General features: G+C 42.0%; 1 protein-coding gene across 1 annotated transcript in view; it reads left to right on the forward strand.

The window, feature by feature from the left end:
• Positions 1–10,629, forward strand: part of GNA13 (G protein subunit alpha 13) — a 31,717-nt gene extending 21,088 nt beyond the window's left edge. Inside the window, exons 3-4 of the mRNA XM_086856973.1 lie at positions 1,509–1,559; positions 5,903–10,629. Coding sequence (XP_086713099.1) covers positions 1,509–1,559; positions 5,903–6,475 — 624 coding nt within the window. The 3' untranslated portion in view covers positions 6,476–10,629. The remainder of the gene's footprint in view (positions 1–1,508; positions 1,560–5,902) is intronic.
• The last annotated feature ends 407 nt before the right edge of the window (positions 10,630–11,036 follow it).

An 11,036-nucleotide genomic window follows, 5' to 3' on the forward strand; every position in this document is an offset into this window, starting at 1 on the left:
AACTGAGGCTAGAACGGATGCTGGAAAAGATACAGTACTGCTACCATTGCAAGCAGCTGCTGCTGTGTGCTACTAAAATGGTGTTCCTGCTGCAGTTTGTCACCCCAGAGAAAATCAGGACAGCTGAGCCAAACAGGAGGTAAAATAAGGTGCTGGAGGTGTGTCAAGCATGAGGCATGTTCCAACCAGAGCCCCAGTCTTGCCTCATTAAATGTTCAAATTGCACACTTAAAGGTGTGGTATCTAACTCGTATTATGTAACTTATTTTAGGAAAACTTGCAAGGTACATTGCTGAAGTGTCTGTCAGAAGCCTTTTTGGCCTGTTATTTACCCTACTCTGCTCAGGGCAGATGCTTAGATGACACAGTTGAATAGTGAGGTTTATATTCTGCCTAGATAAGTTTGCAGAGTTCACACTGAAGCAGGGGAAGTCATTATCAGGGTGTAGCTCCTGTCCTAATTCACTTATCTGGATTAGGTGTAGTCACCCTGGCCTTGGATGCTGCTTGATTTTCTCAAGAAAGCTCAGTCACAATTCCTGCTCTTCCACCTGCAAGGTGAAAGGACAGGTGGCTTCTTTTCTGCACTTACTGTAAAATGAATAAGTTACAGCTGGTAATTAAGAGTTTCCAAAAGGAAGCAGATTTGTGCCTCTGTGAGGATGCTGAGAACCTTACAAAGGTGTTTTCCTCTGCAGTGAATTCCATCAGTACATTCCTGTTGAACTCAGGTGCAACAATATCCATGGAAGAATTCCTCCTTAATCCCAGCCCTCTGATGGAGTTCTGCAGGGTTGACTGTGGTTCAGGTTTACCATGAAAAAATCTTCAGTTCCACATTACTGGAGGGATTAAAAACTGCAGTTACTCTTTGCCAGGATAGGGATGACTTAAATCCAGAAGATAAACCTGGATAGTAAATGTGATATCATGCACAGCAGCCTGGAGCTCTGCTCATCACTCAGAGTACGGTGTTCTGGTCCAACTTGGTGTCTGATGGAAAACTTGAGTAAAATGCTTTGTCTGTTGTGGTTTCTGATGCTTTGTACTGCTCATCACTCACTGTGCTCTGGGGAAGCACCTGTGGGAATGAGTCCTATGGCACTGCAGTATAAATGAACTTTCTCTGGTGATTAATCCCTGTACCTGAATGGCTGTGTGAGCACGCTCTGCAAAGCCTCACAGGAATTGAATGTTTCTTTTCATAATGAAGGTGTGGCTGCTTCATTGATGCTCCCTGTGGATAACACTTGGATTTATTTATCAAGTCTAAACTTGGAAAGAATGTGACTATTACAAATGTGCCTTTTATGCTTTTAAGCTTAAATATTAACTGGCCTAAGAATAAGTCATCAGTTGTGTTCTTGGGATAGCTGCTTTTAAAAATGGCAGTGATTAAAGCTTACAGCATTTAAATGTAGGTTTCGATAAATTATCTGGACTTCAGAATGTAAACAATTGGGATCAAGGACTTGGCTTACTTAAATAACTGTTTGATTTGTTTTTAGGGGGAATCTGTAAAGTATTTCTTGGACAACTTGGATAAACTTGGAGAACAAGTAAGTCCTTTTTTCTTTTCAGTCTTGAGTTTTAAGTAGTCTTTGTGATCTCTGGGTTTTAAGTAGATGAAATGTAATTAGTGTCTACTCCAATAACTTTATCTTTAGTTAACTTGCACTGTCTCATTATCTCAGCAGTTCATCACTGACATGTCAGAAACACAGGGCAATGCAAGGGCCAGGAGACTTTCTGGAAATAAACCTTCTGTCAAAATTGAACAAAAAAAAAAACAAGTTACAAATGTTTGTCCAGACAGGAGACTGTTAAAGTAGCTTTTCAACACAGGATGACATCCAAAACTGACTGGTTTTGAGGTTACATGTCCAGTTAGGAACTCTGAGTTAAATCAGGTACAGGTCAGTGGTACCTTCCAGTCATACCTACTTTAACATAAACTCAGTAAAGAATAAAGTCTGTTTTCTCAGGAGAAAACCCTGAAATTTCTGTACAATACTTTTTTTATAGAACTGTTAATTAGCACTTGAATGATGAAGGTATTTGCTGATGCTAATCAGTTGTGGATTGTAGAAATGACATGTGGAAAAACTGCCTTTAAAGCAGGAGTTTAATTAATATGGTGCTTGAACTCTTTGGGAAGGCAGTTTCTCCATGGTCATTCCCAGCTGATGGTAACCAATGAAGGTATTCAAACCACTTCAGTGAAACCCTGTTACATCATGCTTAATTTCAATTTTCTTTTTAACAGATTAAATTTTAAGCCAGACTATTTTTCTGCTTTGAACTGTCATTGTTCTAGCTAAAACACTGGTGGCCATTGTGCTTCCCAAATCTCTGGCTTGAGAACTCCAGCACTTGGTCTCTGAATTTGAATTTGGTCTCAAGTTATAAGACTTGCACTTAGGAGGAGAACTGCACTTACTCTAATGAACTGCTGAACTCTCTGTGGTGGATTTCTCATAGTCTTTGAATCCAGAGCCTTTGAGTTTCAAAGGGCTTGGATTTTCCCCAACAATACTGGATAGAGTTTTGCAGCTCCATTTCAAAGTTCTTCACAGAGAGACTCTGGTCCATTTTGATTAAAGTGTGAAACTTAGTCAGTAGTTGGGTTTTTTAATATTTTTATACATACACACACTTACTGCAGGTCTGATGCTGCTGTGGGAGTGCTGTGATTACAGCTTTTCTGGCTTCAAGTTGGACCAAATGGTGTTGAGAATCAGAGGGACTCATCAGGATCTGCTGTTGTAAGAAATGTTAAATATTTGAGGGAAAAAAACACTAGCTAAGTTTTGTTAGTAAAAGATTTGATAGGTTCTTCTGATTTATTCTTATCTACATGCAAGATTGTCTGATGATTGTTTCCCCAAATTGTAAATAAAAGTATCTATTCTTATCTGATGCAACTGGGCTGACTTGCAACTAAATTGCTTATAAACACATAGATCTGCAATTCACATGCCTCTTGCCAAAAGGGAGCTGATAACAGCATGGAGGGCAAAGAACTTAGTGTTCAGATTTAATCAGATCAGCAAAATCAGAGTATCTGACGGGCAGACATGCGTGGGATCTCCTGGATTCCTTGCAACTGTGTGTTGCTATTTCAACTGCCAGTGCAGACTGTCTGTATCCAAAATACCTCACAGAGAGACTTGGCTTTCCATCTTGTGATTGGATCTTAGTCATGCCTTAAGTTGTAATTTGAACTAGGCAAACAGTGATGTGATAGCCTAAAGAGCTACTGATAACCAAAGGAACTCCTTCAGAAGAAGCAGACTGCAGTGAATTTGAGGAAAGGAGATAGGAAAATCAGGAAGAAAGCACATGTTTCAAATCAGTATCAATGTGAGGATGCTTATGGGGAAAAATCCACTTACAGACAATGGCAAATATAGGAAGAACTTGGAAAATCAGTGCCAGCCAAGAAAAATACTCACCTGATGCTGCAGTCTTCAGACATGGACAGTGGGATCAGCACTGAGAAAGGAGCAAGCTGCTTGTATTCCAAGGATGTGGGCATGAGAGAGAAAACATAATTGTCCTTCAGAAAGATAACAAAACTGCTGGGAGAGTTCCTGGGAGTTGTTTGGTCTCCTGTAGCCAGATGATGGCTGGATACCAGCACTGAACTAACAGAGCCCTCATTTGCTGCCTTTTGGATCAGAGTAGCCAATATCCAGGACAAAACATGGAATGGTTTGGGTTGGAAGGGACCCTGAAGACACCCAGTTCCATGGTAGGACTTCTGTGCACGTAGAAGTGGAAAGCACTTGAAAGGATTCTCTTTGTGGCTGTAAGTCCGGAAGGAATTTTCAATGAGTAATAGTACTGGAGAGGGAATTTGTCAGGAATTCTGGGGATAAGCTCCTTGTTCTTGAAAGCTTTACTGAATAAACATTGCAGGCCAACTCCCAGGAGAGTTTGCTTTGTGCCCTTGTTTCAATATTGAAGGTGCCTGTGGCTTTGCCTATTACATTAGTTGGTTTTATTTATTTATGTAATTTAATAATTTCAGTCACTCCTGAGCTTTCCTAAGACTTTTTGGTTTTGTTCTGAGAAGTTGAGACTGACTTCCTGAAAAACAAAAGAATATACATTTCCATTTGAAAGCTGGAATGAGTATTGAACCTGTGACACTCTTGCCTACATGTTGACAGTCAGCTTTGCTCAAAATCCCTTCACATGTGCCCAGTGACATTTCATACAGGCCCTGCACTGTTTGTGCTGGTTGTTTTCCTCTCTATATTTTCAGTAGAAAAGACCCAAGATACATTTAACAAAAGGAAATGTTTTATCACCCTAAAGTTGTTTATTAATCAGGCAAGGGGGTGGCAGCACCTCTTTTGGACAGTGTGGAGGGAACTTGATGTTGTTTTAGCAGTTCTCCTCCAGATTTTGGTGCTGTGGGGTTTGGATATGTAACAGTGCTGTGGCAAAGGCTGAAGGGTGGGGAGCCTGTGCTTCAGAGCTGCTTTGTAATTCGTGCCACAATAAAAATCAGTGCCTTAGTCATGGGCAGCTCTGGAAAAGGAACCCAGAGTTCAGACAAAGCCCTCTCTCTCTAGTTTCACTTCAGAACTTACTGGGTAAAGCAGAATGATCCTTGAGTTTTTGGAATGTTGCACTCACTTTATGATTTTTAAATTTTATTTTTGTGGTTTGAACTTGCCCAGCTGCCTTAAACTTGGGATACAAGTGCTGAAATAGCCATGGTGCTGTGTGCCTGTTCCCCCACCCAGCTGACTGGCTGAATCAGATTTTCTGCACCATGGTCTTACACATCTTTATAAAAGCTCCAAGTGTGGGAACTGGAACTGTCAAAGGAAGATCATAGATCATTCACTTTTTAAGAAGAGACTGAAATTCCAAAACTTAAATTGCGCTCTCTGAAATGGAAAAATGTGAGGAAGAATTTCCATAACAAGTGAACAACAAGGTTTTGAAGTCCAGCACAGGCAGCTGTGTGGTATTGATGCACTTTGGAGATAACAGAATGACTTGGACCATAGACAAAGTGTAATTCTAGGAAAGGAGAAATCCCCAATCTGAGTGTTGAATTACATGCTGTCAAAAGCTGACTAATAAGAATTTCTCTTCCTGTGGCATCTTCATCCATTAAAGATGTTTGTGTGACAATAATAATAATAAAAAAATAGTCTCTTGAATGCCTCTTAAATTCTGGGGAGAGGTGCACTGGAGAGCTTCAGGATACAGCTGTCTGTGTCCCCAGACTGCAAAGGCCCTGCTGTCCCCAGCTCTCAGTTTCTTCCCCTCTTCTACTCATTGCACAGTAAATTTTGGGCAAAGTCAGGCAGCATGAGCTCACCAGTGGGCAGTGATACAGCAGGATGCAAAGGTGCATGGCACAAACACAGGAAGTTACTTAGATTTTAGTTTTCAGGCATAATTGATTGCTTTAAAGTTATTTAGTGGAGCAGCTGGTTTGTTTCTGGAAGCAGTCATGCACTTTGCAGGAGAGCATGGGAGGAATGGAGAGCCCACAGCTGGCATGGGATATCCTGTAGTTCTTGGTTTGAGAAAGCTGAACCCATTGCTGCTGTAGTGTTGGTGTTGTGGGAAGAGAATGGAGGAAGCATGAAGTGATCCAGAATGAGGGAAACTGGCATGAGGAATTGTTGGTTATGGATCCTCATCACATGGCAGAGGGGAAGCTTAAGTTCTCTGGGGTACATGTTCTGATTTAATGTTGGGTGTGGTTCCTGCTTTGGGCTCCAGCTCTTTCCCAGAATCTCCAAATGTCAGCGTGGAAATCCACATCCCTGTATTTTATTGAGAACCTTGCAAGCTGCTCTCTCCACTGCAGCTCAGCTGGGCCCATACCTATGATCACATCCTAATCAGAAAACTCTCCCTTTTTTTGTAGGATTACCTTCCCTCACAGCAAGACATCCTGCTGGCACGAAGGCCCACCAAAGGGATCCACGAGTACGACTTTGAAATCAAGAATGTCCCTTTCAAGATGGTCGATGTGGGTGGCCAGAGGTCAGAACGGAAGCGGTGGTTCGAGTGCTTTGACAGTGTCACATCCATATTGTTCCTCGTGTCCTCCAGCGAATTCGACCAAGTGCTGATGGAGGACCGGCAGACAAATCGCCTGACGGAGTCCCTGAACATTTTTGAAACGATAGTCAACAACCGTGTGTTCAGCAACGTGTCCATCATCCTCTTCTTGAACAAGACGGACTTGCTTGAGGAAAAAGTACAGAAAGTCAGCATCAAAGACTATTTCCCAGAGTTTGAAGGGGATCCCCACTGCCTAACAGATGTCCAAAAATTCCTGGTGGATTGTTTTCGCACGAAACGCCGGGACCAGCAGCAGAAGCCCCTGTACCACCACTTCACCACTGCTATTAACACAGAGAACATCCGGCTAGTTTTCCGTGATGTTAAGGATACCATCCTGCACGACAACCTCAAGCAGCTGATGTTACAGTGATGTGCAAAAAAAGACCGGTTTATTTCAGTAACTCTTGTGTGTTGTTTAACTAGAAGTTTACAGCAGGAGTAGAGAAATCCAGATCCTGTCAGACTTCTTGATATGTGGCTAAAAGCTGCTGCTGAACACATTATTGCCAATTTCTGCAGAAATTCAGGCTTAATCTCTTCCAGTGTAGCTTCAAGTTGACTCAAGTTGTAATTTTATAGCAGACCTATGTCTAAGTTACCTGTAAAGTGGTAAATTTGACCTTTTACAAACATATGTATTATCCTAGAAAATCCAGAATTCCAAGTTGAAACTTCAATGAAATTGTTGCAATTATTATACTGTGGCAGTAGTTTAAAGTGGGGGGGGAGAGAAACTTTTCACATCTAACTTCATTGTAAAGACTGTGATACCATAGCTGACTTATGATTTCTCAGGTCTATTTTTGGTTAGAAATCCCATCAAATCCCTTGCTGGAATCATCTCTTTGAAGCGTGGGTTCCTGGCTGTAACATACTTCCTGTTTAAGTATAAATCATGGCGTTGGGCTGGAATAGGAGATGCTTTAAAAATACATAAAATCAGGAGTTTCAGACATATCTGTCAGGAAGTGCTGAGTCCAGTGACGAGGGATGAGTGGTTGGCACAGTACACGGATTCACTCCGGAGGCGTCCGCACGTCCTGGAGCCATGGCACAGAGCACTCTGATCAATCCTCTCGGCATTCTGGTGTGGGATGTGGGGAGCAAGCCCAGCTGGTGTTTTTTATCTTCACTGACCAGATGTTTACTGGAAGTAGCAGATGTTACCTGTGGCTGACCTGTTCTGGAAGCGCTTTAACTTAGCACTGGTTTATTTGAGCTCCCTGCCTCCTTCCCAGGTGCCTCCTCTGAGTCAGGAGCGTTTGGTGATGGAGAGAAGGACTTGCAAACCTAAGTGCCTCCTTTGTTCTGTTCTCCTCTGGCATTTTCAGTGGCCTTATGAATTCCCAGCAGAGGCCTTGTGTAGCTGACACCGTGCAGATGAATGTTTTCTTCTGAAGAAAAATTAAAGACAGTGTTCCAGCAGAATGTGCTTCGGCTGATGAGGTTCTTTCTGAGACTTTCCAGTTGGGTCTAAGCAATCCTAAGTGTACTTGAGCCAAATAGGTTGCACAGCATCTTCCAGAATGCTGCTTGTGACTATTTTACCCAAAGTCCTTTTGCAGTTTTGTTTAATTTTCTTAAGGGGAACATTGCCATGTGATTAAAAAAAGAAATTACAATAATAATAATGAAAAATAATGAAAATAAAGCAATCCTGATGTACCCCACAGCACACTGCAAAAAGAGAGTGAGATTGTGATACAAAAACCAGTGTCCTTGCCACGTTTCCCCCAGGCTGTAGTGTGGTGTGGGCAGCTCAGCTGCCACTTTCCCCCATGGAATTGGCCAGTTCCTGTGGATCATGCTGGTGGCCAATCCTTGAATACATTTTTATTCTCATCCCACGAGCCGGGGGTGACATGGTGGTGTCACTGCTGGGAGCAGTGGCCCTGCCAGGACATAGGAAATCTGCCTGTCTCCTGAACTTAGTCTTTGCTTACTGTGATTGTAAGTTGTATTAACATCTCTGTACCTCGTTCTCCTGGCAGTAGAAGGGGAATAGTGTATTTTTATTTAGTTAGGTGCTTTGAAAGACCTCTATTTTTTTATATCATCCAGCAAATAGTCATAGGGTAGTCTGTGATTCTGGCCGTCAGGCACTGTTTAGGGAGGAGAGAATTCTAAAAAGAGCTTGGGAGAAGTCACAGTGCAGAGTCTAAACACAATCCTCACGTCTGGATGCAGCACTGATGTCAGGAGGGTTAATAGAATCTTGGATGGGGATATTTAATATAGACTTTGCCTCTACTGGACAAGGATTATTTCTGATTTGGTGTGTTCAGGTTATATGTGAGCAATTCAAGAAGGACAGTGAAGCAGAGACCTCTTTCAAGGACTGAGCAACACACCTGTGATGGGAGCAGAAGTTCTCCTTTGGGCTATAAATGCTTCATGAGCAGACACAAACCTCTGGTGGCCTCCAAGTGCAGTCTTGGAAAGCAGAAAACAAATCCATGCCCTTGGTTGTCAACAGGAGGAAGAGTTGGGTTGGTTTTTCCTTTGCTGACAGTTGTCTGAACAAGTGTCTTTTCAAAACAGAGACTTACCTCTGATTAAAACAGTTGATTTGGAGAAGTCTGCAGAAGGTGCTTTGGAGGGTGTCAGACCAGATGATTGCAGAAAAGACTGAAGGTAGTGGATGATAGGGTGAGTACCAGGGATTTGTCTAAACTAATTTATGTGAAGTGTTGATGAATTTTTTGTCAATTGAACCTGTTAATGTACTGAAGATTCTCAAAACTGATGTCAGTCTAAGGATGTAGCCAGGATCACTGGGCACTTGTCCCCTTAGCTAAAGTGGGGAAATCCTCAGCAGCTTCTCCTCAGAACCACCACAAAAATCCCTGTTTTGAATCCTTTGAGATCACTCTCCTGTGAACCCCAGGGCCTGGAACAGAGCGAGGGGGACCCCCATGCTGGGTCCCTCATAGGCCTGGTAGATAAAGCACTATATGAATCTCAGGCAGAAATGAATTGTTCTAATGAAATAACTGAGTCAAATCACTCGTGTTTCCCACTCCCAGTTGGTGAGAGGGGTGAGGCAATGCACCTGGATGTTCCTGTTTACATGGTTCCTGTGTTACCCTACAGCCAAAAACCCCAAACCAACACCCTTGTCCATCTTCAGGCTCACTCTTCATGAGCTCCCTGAACAGAGCAACCTTGGGCTATTGTGTTACCTGTTAGATTTGTTCCTAAATACCATTTATTTGTAGCAGGACATAAATCTGGTACAAGAGCTGAAGGGTTCATGCTCTGAACAGGCTGAGTTTGTCCTGAAACAACCAGAATTACAGTTTGCTGGTGAGAGTGAAGCTTCCTCATGGAGACCAGTCTGTGGTACAAGGTTGGGATGTATTCCTAGTGAGGGTGGGAAAGCAGATAGAAAGTGAAGTGTCCCAGAAAATCAAGTTTCCTAAAGTTCCTTAGTTCTCTTTGCTGGAGTGAGCTGTGTTCTAAAGATCACTGACCATATGGAGATAAACCACTGTCCTGTACAAGCTGTACTTGAAGGTGAAATTGTTCTTTTAGTGCTGCAGAGTGTTCAGCTGAGGCAATTGATACCTAAAAACTGTGGTTGTTCATCAGGGCTTTAAAAATATGACTGGGGTTTTTTTCTATATATTGTACGTGGGAGCATAAGCCATCAGTTTGTGTGAAACTTCAGCTTTCTTCTAGAATAACTGTTCTTAAAAAAAAGAGTCAAGTTGATCTCAAAGGCTGTTTATGGGGCTCGTGTGTGAGTAGCTTGAAATTCAGCATTATCCAGCAGAGGGGTGGGGTGGGTGGGTGTTCCTGACCTGGGGGATGTTCCTGGTGGATCCCAGGCTGAGCTGTGGCCAGCAGAACACCCCCTGCAGTTCCTCTTGCAGTTCCTCTTGCAGAAGGTTCATTTTCCACTCCTGTTCCACACCCTCGGGAAGTCTCCTGCCGTGCAAATCGTTCACCAGTTCACTTTACAGGTCTTGTCTCTCTGATGGTACCATTAACGTAGTTTTTAATTACACAGCATTGCAATACAGTGCCATTTTGCAATTTCTTTGCGTTGTACTTGAAAATAAGTTGAATTGCAGACTATTTAAAACTGCTTTCCTGCGCTTACAGTAGCAGTGAGAGCTTACCTTATGTGAAGCCTTTATGTAAAAATATATTTTATAACAACCTCATAGATCTTTAACAAAACCAAGATTTGTATTAGCTTTGTATAAATGTTTGTGGCTTACAATTTTATATGTTTAACTTTTTATAAACTTTCCAGGGACTACTTTTTATTGTAAATTTTTTTTTTTTCTCTCCTTGCTTTAGTTTAAGATTGGCAATAAATTATTTCTAAGGGAGGTCTTAGAAGAAAAAGCATCACTTCTTTTTTATAAAACGGTTAAATCAATTCATAGTTTCAAACCTCTTACACTCGCTTGTACATTGCTCTGTACATACTCTTCCAAAAGTGTTGCCTTTCAGCTATTAATATTTGCCTTGTGTACAAAAATTACTGACGATGAATAAACATATACAGCCTCATGTTGGTGTGATGAAATCATTTTTTCTGTTTAATAACGAGCCAGCAGACTCTTTTTTTTTTGTTGGTTGGCAAAGCCCAGCTGGTTTGCTCCTGCAAACACATCTTGTATTTCAAATAAAATATGTAACAGAGTCAAAGAAACTCTGCTCCTCCAGGTCCTGCTCAGCCTGATGACTTTGCCCCGGCAGGGAGGCACCACAAAATTGCTGACTTGCATTTGACAGCCAGTTTTTGTGCTTAATATTTAAAATATTGATGGCACTCGGGTGTGTTCTGCGACAAACCTCCATGAATTATGGATCTTGATACAGCAGAGTTGATTTTATTATTTTTTTTTAGCCCTTTTTGACTAAGCCAGCCTCTGCCTCCTGGAGAAGAGGCTCACTGGCTGCAGTATGAAGCAGAA

The sequence above is a fragment of the Cyanistes caeruleus genome, chromosome 19 (assembly GCF_971803275.1).
Source record: "Cyanistes caeruleus chromosome 19, bCyaCae1.hap1.1, whole genome shotgun sequence".
In the NCBI taxonomy this organism is placed as follows: Eukaryota; Metazoa; Chordata; class Aves; order Passeriformes; family Paridae; genus Cyanistes; species Cyanistes caeruleus.